Below are 21,856 nucleotides of genomic sequence, written 5' to 3' on the forward strand. Positions count from 1 at the left end.
CTCTCACTGTCTGATAGTGGGGTTGATTTTGCCTCAGAAGCATCAAAAACTGTCTAGGGCTTGAAACACTTGATAGCGGCTTATGAAAAACACAATAGGTAACAGTTACACAGACAATGAGGGTCATTTCTAAAGGTGCCTCAGGCACTTAAAAAATGTGATGTGGCTTAATGATACCTATAAGTGAAATCTCCTTCTTTATATTCAAACTTGTGGATGAATTACTGCCACTTTTGATGTGGGGAATTAATACACATGTCCCACGTTTTGCTTTGTGATTATGTGTTCTTTCATTCCCAATCTACTTTTTAGCATGATTCTCTCTTATTCCAGAGATCTGTCGCAATTACAGATTTGCATGGGTGACCCATTTATAAATCACCCCCGATAACATATCATGCAACACAATGACCCGGGAACCATAGAGAAATGGCTCATAAAATGATTATCTCTTGTACCTATTTGTACTCTATTTAATGTTTTATTCAAAACTTAAGGTTGCAACTCTTCCCCAAGTTCTTAAAAAAAAAGTGCTGAAGTATCTTGTACTGGGGTAAAAAAATGATATCTCTAGGAGCAAAAATCATTATTAGAACATCTGCTATATGCATATAATAAAATGAAAGCAGCTGGAAAACGCAGTTAGTTGGAATTCTAGACGCCACTGTTTTGGAGAACAATATGGAAGCAGAGCAGGGGTTTGCTGCCACATAGTGTACAAGTCTGGATCAGCTACTACTATATAGCAAGTTCAGAATTATTATTTATTGTTTGATATAGCGCCGTCATATTCCATAGCGCTGTACAATGGGTAAACAGGACATAACAAATAGTATATAACATAATAATTTGACTTACAGAAACATCAGGTGAGGAGGGCCCTGCTCAAACGAGTTTACAATCCAGAGGATTTAACTTGAACAATATGTTTTTTGTATTTTGATGTGTTAAAATAACATCGTTGGGAGAAAAATATGAATCCTGTCTATTTTATGTATACATACGTTACATTTGTCAAAAGGCAAAAATAAAAAAGAACTATCACAGTTCTTTGTATAACAAACATCTTATAGAAACTTACAGCATGCTTCATGTCAGCATTTGTACATGTTTATGTTTAACCTTTTTTTTACTGATTCTTATTGCACACGCCTCATATTCTTATAAGCTACTATAAAAAGCCTTTACACATAAAAGGTAATCAACAACAAATTATTATTATTATTATTGACAAAGATTATACAAGTCAATAAGACATTTACATCATACTAGATCAGCATCCAAATGATAGGTTTCTGGACATCTGCATTAGACAATCGCTGGAAAAGTTGAAAAAGTAATGTTCTGTTGTTCTAGTGTACAGAAATAAAGAATGTAATAGAAACATGTAACATATGCTGTCATGAACCTTCCCTCTCACCCTTTGTAAAGGGTCATTGGCATGGTTTTGATCAGTAATACCCCCTGGGTATCATGGATGTGTTAGTGTGCCAATGGTTGCCAGATGTCATATGAAGAAGCTTCATGTTCTTAATTTGTGTCTGTAGCTATCACACAGATGCCAAAAATTAAACAAATGTACCTTTTATGCAAGCTTTGAAGTGTGTCTAGGGTATGCCTAAAGCAACAGATGAACTTGTGTTTGGGTCAAAATGCCCATCCACATTTCTGATCTCTTTGATGACAAAAGAAGACCATCATCACTCAACTTACAATTGTTTTTTTTCAATTTCTACAAGTAATTTGCTTTGAACACCTATAGGTACTTTGTACAAACCACTTCCACATGTGAGACGGTCTGTTTGGTTACCTGTTTATACAAATATTTTTCATACAGAGATGACATATGCCAAATGAGGACTGGTGAGAATATTTGTAATAAAATACATCACCACCACCCCCTTTCTGTTTAAAATGCAAATCTAATATAAAATAAACAGGGGCAGATTTAATGCACTTTATACATAAGGTACACTAAGATAGCTTAGTGTACCTTTTATATTTTGCTTGTTCCTCTTTGCAAATGCAGTTCTGAAGCTGCAGCTTTAACTTTAACTGGACACTCCAGCCACCATATGCACTTTAGTTGTATGGTCCCTTGTTGTGGTGTCCCATACATTTGATTTACTTAAACCATGTATATAAAACACATCTAATTTAGATATCGCTAAACCAGAAAAGGGGGTTACCATAAATGAAGCAATTTAAAAAACACTGGTGCAGGCAAAAGCTAAATAATGTATCTCAAGTTAAAATAAAACGCAACTTTTCAATTGTAAAAAGAGAAAATTACTTGTTATGGGTGGGATATATTCATCCATAATTATGAAATGATATAAACAATGTGTAGAGCAAATAAAACTCTAAACAAATGGTTTCCTTTATTAAAAAAGGGTACACGGTACACTGCAGCCTCTCTCGCTTGTTTTCCTAAATCCAACAGAAACAGAGGAGCAGAGGTTAATATATATTCTAAACAAGGACTCTCGCCAAAGTCCCTAACTAAAGCCTAAGCATAAAATCGAACTATGTAATTTAATCAATACGTGTTCCATATCTCCAGATACCCTGACTAATATTGCTACATAGGGCCATCAAAAAGAAGGAGCAATAAAAACTAGGTCCAGTCAGTGAAAGTGTTCTGCTAGGACCTAGGTGCTCCTTCTCTGCTGGGAATGAGCTAATGCGTATGGGGGCTTCTGCAGAATCTAATTTAAAGGGTCCTCTGAGCTATAATGTGTATTAAAGTGCATATGATGGGTATAGTGCCTCTTTACGATAGAGAAACTGAATCTCTACAGTATCTGCGCCGAAGGCGAATGCATGGCTGCTGAGCAGCACTGCAAGGAGAATGCATGGCTGCCGAGAAGCATTGCAAGGAGAATGCATGGCTGCAGACAATAGAATTTTCAGAAGTATGCAGCTTCTCCAATAAAGCAGGACGCACCCTGCAAACAAGCCTAAAAGACGCCCTCTCAGTCTACTGCAGCAGCCTTTGGTGAAAATCTGTCTTTTTTATTTGTTAGCACTGAAAGTGTAATGTAAGACTCTGCAAAATTAATTTTACCTGAGTGTGTAAGTTGGATTAATTCAAATGTGGCTTTATGATCTGCAATAAAAAGGCAGAGGAGAAGTTAGTTAGAGCACATGGCTATGCGATTTCACAAATTTACAGATTAAATTTGGTGAATTAACATAAAACTTACTTAGCAGTACACTCAGGGGTAGGCTGGCAGCAAATAAGGTAAGTTGACATATATAGAGTGTGAGTGAATGTAACTAGATTGCATGGGGGGCCAAAAGGTGCCAGCCCATTCTGAGTATAACGCACATTTTGGATTTCAGTGGATTTAGTTGAAATTACTATAATTTTTAAAACTTTTAAGCTCAAAACATTCAACAGTCTTCTATTTCAAAACAGAAATAGAAGACTGTGGATAGACTGCCAATATACACATCTACACTTGCTATTACACACTCCTGGCCATACACACACAAAGGCACATTTGCCCGTACACACAAACATTCTACACACACTTGGCTTTACAGACATACGCCTTATTAAATGCACCTTAATATCAGCTAAAATTAGTAGTTAGCACACACACACATAAAGATATATATCCATGCTGTATGTGCTTTATGGTTGTCTGTACTCTTTCTGATGTATTATTTATAGTGTATTCTAAAAGTTAGGCATAAAATTCTGTGATAGACAGGGGAGTTCCTTCAACTGGTACGCTAGTCAATACAGATAGATCAATAGATTGGTGTACTCAGAACACATCGAAAGCAAGCCACAAGTAATTAGCATTGTTTCTGCTTTACTCCAGCCATAAATTATACATACTTTCCAGATGCTGTGCTACTTCAGCAGGGTCTATGGCTTGCCGGAAAACCTGCAAAGAAATGCATAAAGAACAAAAAAGTTGGAAAATGTTATGCCATTTTGCAGAAGTACTCAGAGAGGCCAGAATAATGCAGAAAGTCCCGCAGAGAAAGAAAGAAGCAGAAACGCTTCTCTTTCTCCAATAATCTTATTCTGGCCTCTCAGAGTACTTCCGCAAAAGGGTGGAGCCATGGAGGCAGCCCCTCCCCTGTTCCTCCAATCCGGGGAGAGGGTGTGCCCAGAGGCTCCACCCTTTTGCGAAAGTGCTTCGGGAGACAAGAAACACAGACGCTGTCAATAAGACATTGACAGCGAGTGTGAGAGAGAGCAGAGAGTGCAGAGAGTGTGAGAGCAACAAAAAGCAAAAACAGTGTTTTTAGTTCTTTTCCAATAGGGTTATCTTATATTCAGGCCTTTTCTTTTCTTTCAGGACAGGACAAAAAAGTGCATCACATAACAACTTGGACCTACAGATAGAAAAAGAGACGAGGGGCCCTGCTAAAACAAGCTTACAATCTAGCAGGAAGAAACACTCAATGTAGTTTACCAGATATCCGTTATTCATTTCAGTGGCTATTCTATTCCTCACCCCAACATCTTTATATTTGAAGTGTATACAGTGCATCATATTTGTTACACCCCTGGGATGGGTTATTTTTCTCCAAGTACCGTATGTTTAAAAAGAGGGCTGTTACGTTGCATCTATTTACACAGCGCCAGTAGATTCTGTAGCACTGTTACAATAGGGGACAGTGAAAATAATTGAGTTTGACAATTTCAAATTACGTCATAAACACACATTTAAAACATACTGGTATGGATCGAGAAGACTGCCTTCCACTTGAGAGCTTACAATCTATGTGAGGCAGTAGGAGACAATCTAGGTTTGTTTTTATTGCTAACACTATATACTACATATGTATTCAATGAAATAAACAAGGTCATAATAAGTGCAAATGTCATGCTATGCAAGTATCAAAAAATTGCAATGTAGGATGCCTAGTTTCATCCTTCTGAAGACTGAATCTATAAGTGGCAAAGACTACCACTCAAATAATGTAACTTGAAATACCTTTATCTTTAAGGATTAGTATAAAGTAGCCTTTCTGATAACACCCTTTAAAATCTGAACTGAAAATCACTGTTAGATAACACATCTGAGGCTTATTACCTATAAGCGATAAACCAGAAACGTTACAGTGAATGAGACTGGGGAGATAAGTGCTGCTCTGAAGTTTAACCCCTTCGTGACAAAGGCTGATTTTACTTTTTGTACCCTTCGTGACAATGGCCGTTTTAACATTTCTGCGCTGCTCGTGTTTAGCTGTAATTTTCTTCTTTCCCGTTTACTGAACCCACACACATTAGATATTGTTTTTTTCAGGACAAGAAGGGCTTTCTTTAGATGACATTGTTTTGATTGTATCATATTATTTACTATTAAAAAAAGTATAGAATATGGTTGAAAAATCTTTTACTCATCTATAAAAGGTAATGAAAAAACCTGCTAAATAGATTCTACTATTTGTCCTGAGTTTAGAAATACCCAATGTTTTTATGTTTTTTTGCTTTTTTCTACCCATTATGGGGCAATATGTACAGGTAGCGTTTTGCTATTTTAAAGCCATTTTTTCCAAATCTGGTAATTCTTCCCCCCATGTGCCATTTCGGGTATATTTGAAGCCGGCCAATACAATTTACCCCATCAAGTCATATATTTTTGAAAACTAGACAGCCCAGGGTATTCCAAATGCTAGTATTTTAACCCTTTCCAAGCACTAATTCTACCATCAGCCTTTGTCAAACTTTATGGTAGTATTTTTTTTTGCATTTGTTTTTTCACACACATTTTACTTAAGGTATGAATAAACAGGTTCTGGTATATGTCACTATCATAAAACACCCCAATATGTGTTTAGCAACATCTCCTGAGTACAGCGATACCTCACATGAATGATTTTGCCTGGCTGTTTGGGGGCAAAAGGGCGTTTGGCGATCAACTGCCCATGTCCTATTTGGTACATCTTTGAGCCGGGCCATTTCAGTGTGCCCAATAAACCCATATATTTTTGAAAAATAGACATCCCAGGATATTTTAAATGCTGGTATTTTAACTCTTTGCATGCGCACATTTTTCAAAGTTTCTTTTGTGTGTATTTTTCCCCCACACATCTATGTTATGTATGAATTTACAGCTCCTGGTATATGCCGCTGTCACACGACACCCCAATATGTGTTCAGCAACATCTCCTGAGTACAGTGATAACCCACATGCATGGGTTTGTCATTTTTGGGGGGAACTAAAAGGCCACATTTGGTACATGTGCATTTTTCTAATTGGAAATTAGATGTGTGGTCAATCCTTCCCCCGTGTTAATTGGGACATTGTTGAACCCGTCCAATTCAATTTACCCCATGGGCATTTAATATGCCAGTATTTTAACTCTTTCCATGCGAGAATTGTTTTAAGCTAATATGCTAATTTTGGAACTTGCTCACAAAAATATATTTTTTATATATATATTTTAATTTTTTTTGGCTTTTTTTAAAAAAAAATTTAACATTTTTTTTTCAACTTGAAGGTTCCCCTGATAGTGACATCAGTGGGAAATAATTTTTACATTTTACTGTTTTTTTTACTATTTTTTTCTAATTATTATTAATTTTATTTTATTTCTTAATTTATTTTTACTAATCACACTGTGATTAGAAAGCTGGGCTCCATTGACTTGCATGGTTGAATGCAGTACCTGTATTCAACCTGCAAGTGGAGCCAGAGTTCTCTAGAGGGTCTGGAGACCATCTAGCGAACTTTTTCATCTTTATTGTTTTTTTTCCCGGAGCGGTCACAGTCCATCCTGGGGTAAGTGTTTGGTGTCGTTGGATGCCTCCTGATCGAGGCATTCCAGCGACACCATTTAAGTTTAGGAGGTGATCGTTGATCGCCTCCTAAACGCTTTTAAAACGGGCATCCGCCGCCATACAATGTATGGCAGATGTTGACGCCCCGGGGAGGGGCCAGAGATGGCCCCTAGTGCCGATCGTGGCGTTGCTGAATGCCTCGAGGTCGAGGCATTACAGCAACGCCGTTTGGGTGCAGAAAGGGAAAGTATATCGCTTTCTGCACCCGTTTAAAGACGTGCCGTTTAAAGATGTCCTGGCACGTCAATTGTCATAAACGACATGTTTTTCCGTGACGTAACCGGACCGGCAATTGTCATCAAGGGGTTAAAGGAGAGGCACCATGGAATAAAAATCTCCTTCAGCATACAATACAGTGCTATATACAGTTATGTAAGCTAGCATTGACAAAATCATGGTTTTATCTCACTTTGTTCCAATAAACTTTCATTATGTACAGACCTGGAGGTTGCTTTTGTTCTCAGTGATGTCATTTTTGGGATAACTTTTGCTACTCAAACAAGACGCTGATATGACATTGATAATAAATTCTGTTCCTCCCTAGACTTTCATTTGCCAGAGTGTTCCATTATGTTATTTACTACAGGAATTATAAGGAGTCTGAGTGTTTGTCTGGTAGATTGGGATAATATACAAACACATACAAATAGCTAATATACAACTGTTAAAACATTATGCAAAAAAGTTGCAGATGATATTAATTACATTACACATAGCGATCCTTAGTGAGACATGGGCCCCATGTGTATGTGTTAAGCATGCAAGAGCATGAATGTGTTTGTGTGTGAGCATGAATGTGTGTGGGTGTGAGCATGAATTTCTATGTGTGTTTATGTGTGAGCATGAATGTGTATGTGTGTTATCTTGAGTATGTAACTATGTGTTTTTGAATGAATGTTAGTGAGTATGTGTGTGTGTTAGCATGAGTGTGTGTGTGTGTGTGTGTAAATATGTGTGCCAGTGCGTTCGTGAGTTACACTTTTGTGGGGACCTCCATTGACAACACAATAACATAACTGCAGTGAACTAAAAATGCTGAGTTCAGTGTTTTCTCAAGATTACACACCCGCAACCAAGAGTTGCTGGGTCATTATCGGTTTATGTTGGGAGCTAGAATTCTTATTTAGTAAAAATAATAAATCTAAAAAGATATTAAACAATTCTCACCTTTTCAAATCTCATTTTTTCATGAAACAACAGAGGAAATATAGCAGGAAGACATCCAGTCTCCTTACACAGGCCCATTAGAGAGACATTCAGAAAGATATCACCTTTTTCTGGCAAGAATACACCAGGGCATGTTACCTGTTTTGTGTAAATGAGAAAGATACAGATTTAGCATACTTAACTACACACAAAAAAAAATCAGCATTCCATGACAAGCAGCATTTCTTATTAGGATGAAATCTAAAACAAAACTCTAGATTTTCTATTATTGAACTCCTGGTTGCCAAATCCTATTCAAGTTTGGCAGTAATGTTTAAATCAACAAGGTACACCACAGCAGGATCATTAATGTGAACCCTGCTATTCTGTTTGTTACAAGTTCAAAAAGGCTCAGCTTGCAGCCCCCAAAACGTTTTAAACCGTATGCCATGAATTAGGTAGTATTATAGACCTATAACATTTTGCAGAATTATTGCACTTTTGTGGCGTTTAGTGTCCACACCATTAACTTCTCAATTATTTTTCTAGGTTCCCATTACATCACATGCGGATCAATTCAAACCATGTTAGATTTTTATTGTGGAGAGCCATTGATCACTCAAAACCATAGGGATTCAATAATAACACTCATTCTCCGACAGCAATATTTCTAAATAATCAATAAAAAATGTTTAACCTTAAAAATCCACAACAATTATGATAGTATTCAGAAAATAATTACCGCATGAATTTGGAGCTCTACCACTACTTTCAGAGGCATGCTTTATATTTCTTCGACGACTGTTGAGAAATGACAAGAAATTGATGTTTCAGGTGATGGTGATGGTTCGGCAGAAATAAACCAGTCTCTTCTTTCTGTTTAAACAATAAAACAATATCAAAAGTTTGATTAGACTTTTTAACCATTAAAATCACGTAATTATACATAACGTTATCTACTACCAACACGCATAATTAGTATATTTGCTCACAGTACGAAGCACACCTGTAAAGCACCAGATTTCTTAATGGCTAAATAAGAAAAAAATATGCAAAATTGTGTTGTAGTATTGCTAATTTTTATAATAAAAGCTTCCATTGAATTGTACTAACGAGATACACGTACAACGTCCCAAAACGTTTTCTTTTAAATTGTATGTATAATCTGACAATGCCGTTTCATGCTCACGTATACGTTATTATTTTATATAAAACACACTCCCTGGATATAATTATGTGTTAACTAATAAGTAACAAAATAGTTAAGTTATATTTTAAACAGAATTACATGCACCGACTGTCTCACTATCCTCCTATATCCAGCGCCGCCTGTCTTGCTGAGAGAAGCGTCCCGTTTCCTTGGAGACGCAAACATTCTCAGAGACGCGATGACACCATCAATGTGCGTCTCACTGTATGACCCTCGTCGAACACCGTCGTTTCTCCCCTGTACGATCGCACAGAGTGTGCCATGTTAGCTGAGGCAAATTTAGCAGTTTAGTCGCGCCTGGTCCAGCGAGAGGGTAAGCTGTAGCTTGATTGGCTCGCGCTACCGGAAGAGGAGGTATGTGCACGTCCTGTTGTGTGCCTTTTGATGTTGTTGTGGTATAGTTAGCAGGTAGGTGTGTGCCCTGTCAGATGGGTTCGTTAAACATTTACGTGCCACTAATATTTAGACATAGGTGTTGCATGTTGTGGAAGATAGGAATTATACGTAGCTTCGTTATGGTGTTCTATTTATATGCTGCTCTGTATATATATATATACTTGTAAGTAGGATCTCTATGTGAGCGCCTATTTATCAGAATACCGGGGAATGTGAGAGACCTGCTGGGGAAACCCAGGTTTATCCCAGTCATGGTAAAAAGTTTGGTTTTTGGGGAGGGGGGCTGAGTGCCCAACTTATGCGTGAAACTAAGTTGCAGACCTCAAAGTGCCAACACGATATGTTGGTGCCTACCCGCCTACCCCTTGTGTAGTGTTGGTTTTACCTTCTAGAAAACACACACACTCTCGTGCATGCATAGACATACACACACTCTTTATTTATAAAGCTCCGACAGATTCCGCAGCACTGTACAAAGATGAAAATGTTACAGACGACAAGTACAATACAGCAATTGACATACAGATACAAGAGGAATGAAGGGTCCTGTTCCCCGTGCATGCACACTCTCATGCATGCACGCACACATGAAAGCTTGGCAGATAAAATATAATGTAAAATATATATTTAATTGTGTTTGGGGATGAATACAGCAATTTAAAGAGTATTCTATATTCTATTTAACTCTCTTTTTTTCTCTTTCATATCTCAGGAACTTAAAGGGCAGTGGTAGCAGCACATGGGTTCCATCTGAGAAGCCACCAAACACCTTGCACTGGTACTGTTTAATCTAAATGTATTTAAATATATTTAGATTAACCGCAATGCAAGGTGTTTGGTGGCTTCATCGATGGAACCCATGTGGTGCTGCTGCTGCTGCCACCGCCATTACCCCCCCTTTTTTCACTATCTCTCCTCTTTCTCATTATCTCCCCCTATTATCTCTCTGTTTTTCTATTATCTCTCCTTGTTTTCATGCATCTGTTCCTACAGACCTCTGTTCAGTGGTCCATTGTAGTTTCTTAATTTTTGCTATTTTTTGACATATTATTTATAATAAAGTTGAGACTATAAAAACATTGGTCTAAAGAGAATGCAATATTTGTCCTTGGGGAAATAAACAATTGTTTGTGGGCACACTAAACAAGGAGAAAAGGAATGATGGTTAAAAAAAGCTCTGGTCACGAAAGGGTTCAAAAGCCAGTTCAAAAGGGGAAAGCCAGTGGTATGTACATGTAGTGTACATAATCAGACAATATCTAAGCACTCCCAAGATATGTGTAAATTATCAGCCGTTAATAGCCGTATGTTTCCTTCCTTCAGAAACAAAGACGTGGCATGGACTTGTCTTGCCCACAACAGACGGAGAATGTCAGTAGTTCTGTGGCATGCAAATGGAACCTCGCAGAAGCACAACAGAAACTGAACAGCTTAGCCCTTCATAACTCGGAGTCTATAGATCAAGAACAAGCGAAGGCCAAAGCCGAGGTATCTGAACTTAGGCGCATAGAAGACGAATGGAGGCAGAAGGAAGCAGCTTTGCCTCCTGGTGAGAACTGGGGACTGTCCACTGCAGATGCCCTTAGTCAAGATGTATTTAATAAGGTACTGTAATTAACTGTTATTACTGTTGGAGAAGGACCAAGTAAACATTTGGTGTAAGTGTATTGATTATAGTGCACCTTAATAGTTTGTATTACCATTAAGGGATTTCAATAGAGAGAAGGGGTGATGGAAGAAACGTTAGAATAAGAGGTCATAAGTCAGAGGTTTACATGTAATGATAAGAACATTTTACCTTACTGTGAGGGTGGTAGTTAAGTGGAACAACCACTCAACATAAGTGGTGGAGGCTAATACAGTAAGGGAGTATAAACAGGCATGAAAATTGTCAAATTGTTATCTAGAATCAAAAGAAGATCAGGGACTGATTAAGATTTGAGCCTTTACATCAGGCAAAACGGGGCAGACTAGACGTAATGATTGATTCTTACTTGCTGTCATTCCGTGCTTCTAAAATTATGGATCAAGTATATCAAAGCAACGGGCCTCTCCTGAACATATTTTAGGGTCGTAAGTCAATATTGAATAGACCCCACTGTATGTGTCAACAGGTCCCAAATAGCTGATGGACCCGTTTGTGATATTGTTGCTAATTTCCATTATTAATTTGAAAAAACCTATGTAAAGCGTAGGAGTCTTGGAGGGGACGTACCTGAAACAACCAATATTGGACAGCAACAAATTGCAGTGTCTGAACTAGCTTTTGGGGTTTCTCCCATATTGCTTGCCTACATTGCTTTTTTTGCATACTATTTTGTATGCAGTATTTGGGATCTGCAGGTCACTTTTAAACATTTTGTTGAAGATGTTCTATAGTTTAGTAGGGCTTTTGACAAAGCAATGTTTTTTAAAGGCATAAGCAAAATGCCTTTAGAAAAAGTGAAAACGATAAACAAAGGGAGCTTTTATGACCCATTCCTCTTACCAAATACACAAATGTGTCTGTGTGTGGTTGTGTGTGTGTGTGTGTTTATAAGTATCACCACATTGAAATTGTAGAGCACTGCGTAATATGTTGGCGCTGAATAAAAGATAATAGTGTATATGTATACATACATAACTACACCATCTATTCAGATTATGGGTTTATTCTGTGTTTAGCATATTCCATTAAAAATAAAGACATTCAAATCCACAATATACTATTAGATAGTTACAGGAACTTGCAAATTAAGTTACATTGTTAATGTTTGTTTCTCTTTATATCACAGAGTTTCATTAATCAGGTGAAAAACAGAGATGAAGAAGATCAATCAGCAACTTTTATACAAAAATACGAAGGAAAGATTAGACATTTTGGTAAGTAAATGCATTGTATGCATTGCCTGTGCACTTAGTTCTGTAATTATATGTCCATCTCAGCCAAATGATGTTGGGGCAAATCCTAGATAATTATTTACCAGGCTTTTCTCATCTCCCCGCAATACTTATCACTTCATGACATATAGGTTTCCAACTGAGGGGATGGATGTATTATTTGGGTTGATGATAATGGAGATTGTCAACTTGCAAGAGCAGGTGGCGATTCTCCTCCTGTACCACTATGTGTTAGCGTTAGTGTCAATTTTCAGTCTCCTCTCTTGTAATAGCACTATGGAATCTGCATAGGCTCTGTAAATAAATGTAGTGTAATACAATACCGGATTGAGATTAGATTTGTCACTTATTCCTAAATAGTTCCTGATTTGTTTTTAGCCAGATAACTTGGCATCCTAACATGTAAAGCCTTTTACTCTCCTCTCGGTTTGCTGGAGGAGGTCACAGGGCTGTGGCACATTTAAAAGGCCATTTACTTTTTGGGGAGCAGCCTTTACATGTTCTCTATGCCAAAACATTTACCCAGGTGCTAAAATTTGGCTGCCTGCCATCATGAAAAGACCTGAGAAGCTCAACAATTTTTACGTGTAATAATTGGAGAAAGTCCCAGAGTACAGTTCCCCATGATTTCAGGTAGTTTAATGCCTTCTAACCATATCATAAAATCACTCCTAATATTGCTTTAAAAACAGAACTGCACATTTTATTAACTGATATTACCCCACTAAATACATCGGGCTGACCGCTGCTTTTGCTTTCTAGGTATGCTCAGTAGATGGAATGACAGTCAGAGCTTTCTTTCTGAATATCCAGATCTTGTTTGTGAAGAAACTGCCCAGTATCTCCTTTTGTGGTGTTACCATTTAGAGAGCGAGCAGGTACAAACACGCTGTAGTAATTTAAATAGTATGTTTCATGGAAAATTTGGTTTTGGCTTTTCTCTGTATATATATAGAACGATCCAACTATTTAGATCAAGTAAAGGGAAACTAAAGAAATGTTTTTGATTTAATGTGCAAATTTTAATTTTTTTCATTATGTATTTTTAAGGGAACAGTTATGCTTTATTTAAAATATGCCTGCATAGTGCTTCAGAGGCACTACAGTAAGCACACACACACACACGTCTGTCCATGTCCTTCTCAGGTCCTCTGGCTCCTTTGTTGGGAATTTTTAGCAGCCTTTTCCACCTAATAAAGTAGATATCTATTAATAACGAGCCAAATGACTAGTAGCTGGTTTAAATGTAGATCACTAATCTCCCCACCTGGTCCACTAACACTATGGAGAATAGCCTCTATAGTTAATTTCTACCTGGCACTTAAAAAGCAGATTGCTGGAATATGACATCCTATCCCAGAGGTCAGCAGTAAAGATTGGCGTCGCAGAGGGGACAACTGGTGGCTGAAGGTAAATACGTCCCTGCCAGGGACCGTGTAAACATGCATATTCATAGTTTTCTCCACCAATCATTGGTTGTACATTATAAAACAAGTGGCATACATTGAACATATTTGAGCAGCTAATCATGAAAAGTCAGTTGCCTAGCAAGAAAAAGGCCAAATTAGTATTATGTATTTATTTTATAACGTTAAGGTGTCTGAGAAGTTGTCGAGTGTCCAGCTCTGTAAACTTTGCTCTAACCCAGCTGCTGGTAGTTGTATGTATGTGTGGCTTACACGGGTCTAGCATGAACCATATCCCAGATAACTTAATTAAACATTAGGACACAAAGTATTCACTCAGAATGTCAGTGATTTTGCTCTGCATAATTATAATCAACACTGAAATGGTTTGTCATTAATTTTCAGAATTAACTATATCACAGTAATATAGTTATACGCTATAGAAGTCCCGAGTCAGCTAAGAAGGAAGAACTACTAATGTGCTTGTAGGCTAATTACAGGACAATCTGCCTTTCTGGAGTGTGTGAATTTGTTTTGGATTTGGTGACTGTTCCTTTAATGTATGTATTTTTTTTTAAAAAAGATATGAATAAATGAAAATCTTAAGAGATTAAAATTTCATTTAATTACTATCTTTCTTCCTGTCGTCATATATTACATCTAAGCAGAGATACCTGTTACAGAGCCCTAGACCAAGTCCACATTTCTTGTGTTACTCCTTAACATCCAGATTTACTTTTTACAGAAGAAAGCTCTCATGGAACAAGTGGCACACCAAGCTATTGTCATGCGCTTTATCATTGAAATGGCAAAGAGTTGTAACGTGGATCCAAGGGGTTGTTTCCGTTTGTTTTTCCAAAAAGCCAGAGTAAGTAATTTTGGTCATCGTGTTGGATGTTTTTCGAGCTATAAATTGTAAGGAATATTAGTTTTACTAGCATGGTTCTTCTGACTGCATTTCTTAGTATATATTGTGTGTGTAAATCAATGGCTGTCCATGACTGCTTAGGCCCAGATGCTCCAGAAGGACCAATCCAACACCTTCACATACCCACCCTAAATAAAGACGTAAATCACAGGTGTGGGTAAGGGCATTGGCCACAGCTTTATTAACCCCTTAACGACCTTTGCCGGTTCAGGACCGTCACGGAAAAACGGTCACTTAACGACCTTTGACGGTCCTGAACCGTCAAAAAATTAAATAAGCTTAGAAAGTCATAAACGATCACTTTCTTCGCTTAAACGGCGTTGCTGTAATGCCTCGATGTCGAGGCATTCAGTAACGCCGGGATCGGCATCGGGGGCCATGTCTGGCCCCTCCCCGAGGCGTCAACATCCGCCATACATTGTATGGTGGCGGAAGCCCGTTTTAAAAGTGTTTAGGAGGCGATCAACAATTAGTGTGAAAAAAAAATTCAAAAAACTATTACAAAGTTTGACAAAGTAGGGAAAGGGTTAAAATAACAGCATTTGACATACCCTGGGGTGTCTAGTTTTCAAAAAGATATGGTTTGAATGGGTTAAATTGAGTTAACCGGCTTCAAAGATATTCCAAATAGGAGATGGAGGCAGAATGACCAGATGCTAAAAGTCTGTGTTGAAAACCTGAATTACGCATGCCCCAAAAGTAGCCTTTTACCAGCCAAACAATCTCACAAACCCATGCATGTGGGGTATCACCATACTCAGGAGATGTTGCTGAACACATATTGGGGGGTTGTTTGACAGTGACATGTACCAGGACCTGTATATTTATAACTAAATTACAATTTGTGTGAAAAAACAAAAAAATAATTACTATTACAAAGTTTGACAAAGTGTGGTTGTATAATTAATGCATGGAAAGGGTTAAAATAACAGCATTTGAAATACCCTGGGGTGTCTAGTTTTCAAAAATATATGGTTTGACGGGGTTAAATTGAGTTAAATGGCTTCAAAGATGTTCCAAAGAGGAGATGGAGGCAGACTGACCAGATTTGTTAAAAAAGGTTTGGAAATCATAAAACGCTGCTTGTACTTATTGCCCTATAACTTACAAAAAACAGCAAAAAAACATTGGGTATTTCTAAACTCAGGACAAGTAGTAGAATCTATTTAGCTAGTTTTTTTACTTGCTTTTTTAGGTGAGTAAAAGATTTTTCAAATAAGTCATAAAATGTTGGGGTTTTTTTTCAATTTTTCACCATGTTTTTTTTTTTTTTTTTTTTTTTATAGTAAATAAGATGATACGATCAAAATAATGGTATCTGTCCTGAAAAAAACAATATATAACTTGTGTGGGTACACTAAATGGGTGTGGAGAAAATTACAGCTGAACACGAGCGCCGCAAAAGTATTAAAACAGCCTCGGTCCCACAGGGTACAAAAAGAAAAAATTAGCCCGGTCCTTAAGGGGTTAACAGTCCCCAATAATAACATAACAGTAACATAACCAATAACATCCCGCCAGCTGCTAGACCTAAGCCCAGCAGGAGGTTCCAAACCACATGATACCAAGAGTTCTGGCCCAGCGGGTGCCATCAGCTCCCCGCTGGACCCGCCTCCCCAAGCTCATTCGGGCACAGCTTCCAGATACCGCCACTTCCATGCTGGCCAAAAGGGGGGGGGGGTCTTCCACGCTGTGACTATAAAATAAGAACCACAGAACAAACAAGAGCCAAACGCATCCATGATAAAAACATCACAAATTTCAAGGGGAGGGAGGGGAAGTGCCTGACCTTATGCTCTAGGCTCACCGTTTAAACCCTAGCATGCAACAAAGTTGCACCCCACTGCCCAATGAGGGCCACGGTTATCCTGACTTCCCCATGACCTGACCTGGGCCAGCAGTCATATTCCCCCTTTCCTTATATTAGATGGTTGGTTAGGTGGGGCTTTGCCTGTTCTCTGTCCTGCTGTTTGGTACACATGCATGTATTGGTCTCTCTACATAATTAAACTGATTATGAGCATTTCTCTGTACTTTTTTCCCCCTCCTCCTGTAAAGCATGAATTATGCTATGTGTGAAAGAGGAAAAACTGTACAGCAAAAATGTACTGTACATCAAGGCTTGGCAAATCTGAATAAAAGCTAACCACAGTTTCTAAAAATGCACTTAGAGATTTATAAAAAATATAATTATAAAAGTGACAATCAATTGATTATTACACCAAAATAATGTGCAGTGAAGATAAAAAATAATAATACTTATATTGATTTTTTATCTTCACTGCACATTATTTTGGTGTAATAATCAATTGACTTTTATAATTATAGGCGCAACACTTTATTATTTTTTATTATTACTATAGGTATTTTGGGGCTATACTATTAGTGTTTGCAGCATTATTTACAATCACTTATATATAATTTTATATATATTTTTTTATATTAATTTTTTATATAATTATTTATTAAATAGTACAATATTTAGCGCCTGATTACTATTATTATTACTACTTAGAGATTTATGTAAAAGCCTAAGGGATGTACTACTCTGCTGTGTCTACGGAAACCCTTTAATATGCCTTAATTTCATCTTCTAGGTAGAAAAACTAAATTATTTTTTACTAGTTATGGTTAATACAAATTCTTTGTAAGAAACATTTAAGTTTGATGTCTTCTCTTGGTTTTCTTAGTATATATAAATATTATTAATAATTACGTCTTTGATTCGTATAAGAATAGTGATTTGTTTGGTTGGATATTATATTACAATTAAAAAAAAAAATTCTTTTTTTTTTTAATATACAGAATGAGGAAGCTGGGTATTTAGAAGCCTTCAGAAGTGAACTGGAGGCATTTAAATTAAAAGTTCGTGTGCATGCTGAATCCCAAAGACATGAAGCTACAACACAGCAGAATATTTCTTTTCCTCCTGATCCTGGATGCATGTATATGCAACAAAATCATCAACAGGTGCGTCATACAATGAACGTCAGTCTACATTTTGTATCCGCTGTAGTATATGTGAAATTTTATAGTTTGTACTATTGTAACACTGGTTATTTTTACTCCTCCCAGGATAACACACAGCTAAATATTTCAACCCTTAAGGTGGATCTGCCATTTTTCTCAAATCCTACATTTTAAAGATTTGATATGTCATAGGAGCCACTATTTTAGCTGCACAATTATTCCTCCTGTTATTCTATGCCTTTGCTGGAAATCCTCCATGATTATTCCTGACTAATAATAATAACCGACAGTCTTCCTTAACTGACATCTTCCAAAATGTGTACTAAAGCAGATCTTTTCCACCGTGCTCCTGACTTATTCCTGTTTGATTGCAGCCTTTAAAATATATATTTGTTTAAATTAATTTCATAAATCTACATAATATTAAATTTGAGTAAATATAAGGGCTAATGTTTATTTAACATTAAATGTACATAACGTTCAGTCTTAGGATACATGTTGTCTGTTTGGCTGTTAACACATCAACACACAAGTCGATGGATATCTTTCGCTCCTAGTGAGTAGGTTGTGCTCACTGCATCCTACTTGTTGTAAACAGTTTATTTCTTTGATTCCACCCAACTGTTCCATCCAAAGCGCATCAAGTGAATCTATATTATTAAAAGTATGTGGCCACCATAACACCTTGATGAGCTTGTTGGACCTCTTGTTCCGAAACCATGGGCATTAATATGGAGTTGCCCCCCTCCTTTTGCAGCAATAAGAGCCTCCACTCCTTGAGGAAGGTTTTCCACCTGATTTTGGAGTGTGTCTGTGGGAATTTGTGCACATCCAGCCAAAAGAGTGTTTGATTGTGAGCCAGGCCTTCTCATCCAACATCAGTGTCTGACCTTGCAGTGTTTCAATTCATCCCAAAGGTGTTCAATTGGGTTACCACATATAGTAACCTTTTTACTTCCGCAGGTGCAATCTGTGTCTAAATTGCTATGTTTTCCTGTTTCTTATGTATAGAAAATTTTATTTTGCGTTTCCATTAGGGTAAAGTTAAAAAGTGGTGCCAATTGGCTACCAAGATTGAAAATGTTACCTTGGTCCACTCCCTAATAATCAAACAGAACAGCATTTAAAATGGCCTTACGATTATTTGTGTTTACTTCGTGTTGCATCATTAAATTTAAATTACATTTCTGTATCACTTCGCAGGGCATTGTTCAATGTCACCAACACAGTGATTTCAACCCCTGCGAGCAAGTGGAAGATGAGGATTCTAAGCTGATGGACATTCTATGACGGGCTGTGCTGCAGTGGAGATGTTAATGCCACGTGAACTAGTGTGGCTGTATTCTTATAAGTGGCACTTACTACTGCTCAATGCTGCACTTTTATTTATTAGATACATTTTTGACAGTTTTTCAGCCCGCCTGAAATTTTGTTTGTGATGTACAGCGTGGACAATTTGCTGCTATCCGTCTTACAGGAAAGTAAAATTGAATGCTTCTGCTACGAGTAGAATTGCCTTCAACCTGCAACATTTCTTCATGAGGAAAAGTATTAAAAACACGAATAAAATAATATTAACAGTAAAATCGAACTGTTTACTTTAGCTACCCTCATATCCTACCCCCTTTCAGTAACTATCTAGAGTAATAACCACCGCACAGCCGGGAGTAGTCATTTACCGTAGCACTATAGTCACCGTTACAACTTGATGGGGTCACTCACATTCACATATTACTGAATATAATCTATAAATTCAGTTGCAGTGGGTGGATAGATATTGATTTTAACACTGAATTTGAGTGAAGTTCTGTTCATCCAAATGTTGCAGAATGCGAGAGACATGTGCCTGAGTATTAAAATGTAAGAGAACAAAAGATGTTATATTTGTAACATGATTCTTATTTGATATGGCAAAATATCTAAATAAATACATAAAAATGTACTTTTTTTTTTTTTTCCCCCTTGTTTGAGAAAATTCTGCAACATACAGAATCACATGAATTTCATAAATATTTAAACAAACAAGTGTAAAAATGGTAGATCTGTCACTCTCTGGACCTTAGAGTAAATAACGGTGTATGTTTTAAGGGTTTTTTTTTTACTAAAGCAAGAGTTTACAGAAGAGTTGCCATTTCAGCTCTATTCATTATGAAGGGCCAACTCGTGTGCGCGTCTCATGCTAGAAGGGATTTTCAGCCCCTCAATAAATGGATAAAACACCAGTGAGGGTGTACAAAAACAAATTCACTTATCTGTAAGAACAAATGAAATATACATCGCCAAGATTGAACAATCTACAGATACACATGCAACAAAAAATAAAAAGCAACATGGTATAGACACATTGGTAAAATTCAGGATGTATCACTCTTGTAGTAACTCACATTTTAATGAGCCCTATGATCCAGGTTCAAAGATATCTGCACTCAGTACATGTGTTTCCACAAAACATTCTCAGATGTAGGGGGAGCCAAATAATAATAATAAAAAAAAAACGAATAAAAAAATTTCCTTTTCAAAACAGCAAGTATCACCTTACATTCTGGATACATTTAGTCTCCTTCGATGTCCCAGAAGTAGATGGTCAGCGTGTAAAGTGAGTTCCATACAGTGGAGTCGTGATCTTCATGTGTTCTCTATTCAGTGGAACTTCCGCTTTTGCGCGGCTCCGCTCCTCTGATGATGTTGACGCGTTTCCCTGCGCGCAGCTTCCTCCAAGTATAAGAAAAGCAACCATAAGTGAAAACTCTAATATCGCCAGATGGGGGCAAACCATGATGACATAGGAGACAAAAAGTGCTGGCATGGGTTGTTAGCAGTGGCGTCGGTCAAGACCTGCAGTGCTGTTTCCATGTGTTGTTTATTTGATCTATACCCTCAGTGGTGAGTTCACATGTGATTTCCAGTTTCTAAAGAAGCCCCTGTGGATGTACCAGTATGTTCTTGCAGCAGCAGGGACACCGGGACTCCCCCCTGTCAGCAGAAGCCAGCATCGCGGTTACGTTTTTAAATGCCTGATCGCGCAATGGGGCATTCCTTTCCGAGTCGCGTCGCTGCTGACCCCACCCAGAAGGTCATCGGAGGATATCATAGAAGCTCCTGCAAAGTGCTGGCAGCAGTGGAGGTTGTCCATCGTGCAGACGTTCACCGGCTGCCCTCACAAGACACCGGGGAGTCTGGAGCACAGGGGAGGCAAGTCTGGGGGGGGCAGAGTGGCATATAGGGGGGTATAAGGCATACCAGGGGGCACAGTGTCATTGTAAATGTGTAACTTTTTTCTATCTGGCCCCTGGTTCATTACTGTGTATGAAGATGAGAGCTGTGCCACGTTTCAAACAGACTTCTACACCTTGTTAAAGATTCTTAGGTTATGATAGCGTAAAGCAATAGAAGATCCTGACTCTTCATATGCAGTACAAATTAAGGTTCCCACCAATTAATCCACAATTCATCTTAATTTGACTTCCAAAAGTGATTTATGGTGGAATGCAATAAAGCATTAATAAGCCTGCCTAATTGGGTATCCATGAGAAAATGTATGTTGAGTGGAAACTGTTGCTGTCATGGGATATGGATATCCAACAAGATGATGATAAGCTCCAGGCTCTCTGACTAGCCCATACTGTAGCTTTGACTTGATGTTAGAAAAAATCATTCAAAGACTTGACTGCCCAAGTTTATTGTGTCGCGGTTAAGGACATAAAACAGGGCCAGCTAAATTAATACATCAAAACTGCATACCCAGTGCTTGTCCATCTTCATAATTGTTTTTGAGACATTTATTTTAAACATTGATATCATGGAAGCCGAGATTATATCTTATAGCAGGGTCAGTATTTTCTGTTACACCTCTGCTTCTACTGGCCCCCACATATTCCTATTTGTTCCCAACACTTTTAACCACTAACCTCAACCAAAATGTTTAATCTACTCTGCCAGCTTCAAACTCCTCTCCCTGACCACCTCTTCTGGTCTTTCCTAGAGGATTCATTCTCCTACACACACTGGCAGACACTCACTTGTTTATCTTGGTAAATTCAGTGATTTTTACGAAGCTTTGAAACACCTCTTAAGGAAGAGCAGTACTTTAAGACTTATCGGTATATATT

General features: G+C 37.7%; 1 protein-coding gene across 1 annotated transcript; it reads left to right on the forward strand.

Annotated features, from left to right (window-relative positions):
* Positions 1 to 10,901: 10,901 nt before the first annotated feature.
* Positions 10,902 to 19,037, forward strand: LOC149300641 (hsp90 co-chaperone Cdc37-like 1). Its single transcript, XM_089485126.1, has 6 exons — positions 10,902 to 11,168; positions 12,338 to 12,425; positions 13,206 to 13,321; positions 14,595 to 14,717; positions 17,583 to 17,747; positions 18,951 to 19,037. The coding sequence occupies exons 1-6, from the start codon at positions 10,902 to 10,904 to the stop codon at positions 19,035 to 19,037; spliced, it is 846 nt and encodes a 281-aa protein (XP_089341252.1).
* The last annotated feature ends 2,819 nt before the right edge of the window (positions 19,038 to 21,856 follow it).

Source organism: Sceloporus occidentalis, unplaced genomic scaffold, assembly GCF_023333645.1.
Source record: "Sceloporus occidentalis isolate IW3139 unplaced genomic scaffold, rSceOcc1.0.p SCAF_24, whole genome shotgun sequence".
Lineage (NCBI taxonomy): Eukaryota > Metazoa > Chordata > Lepidosauria > Squamata > Phrynosomatidae > Sceloporus > Sceloporus occidentalis.

Coding starts and splice junctions, on each gene's coding strand:
- LOC149300641 (XM_089485126.1), top strand. CDS start 10,902: ATGGACTTGTCTTGCCCACAACAGACGGAGAATGTCAGTAGTTCTGTG. Junction 12,426..13,205: donor AGGAAAGATTAGACATTTTG/GTAAGTAAATGC, acceptor TTTGCTTTCTAG/GTATGCTCAGTAGATGGAAT. Junction 14,718..17,582: donor TGTTTTTCCAAAAAGCCAGA/GTAAGTAATTTT, acceptor TTTAATATACAG/AATGAGGAAGCTGGGTATTT.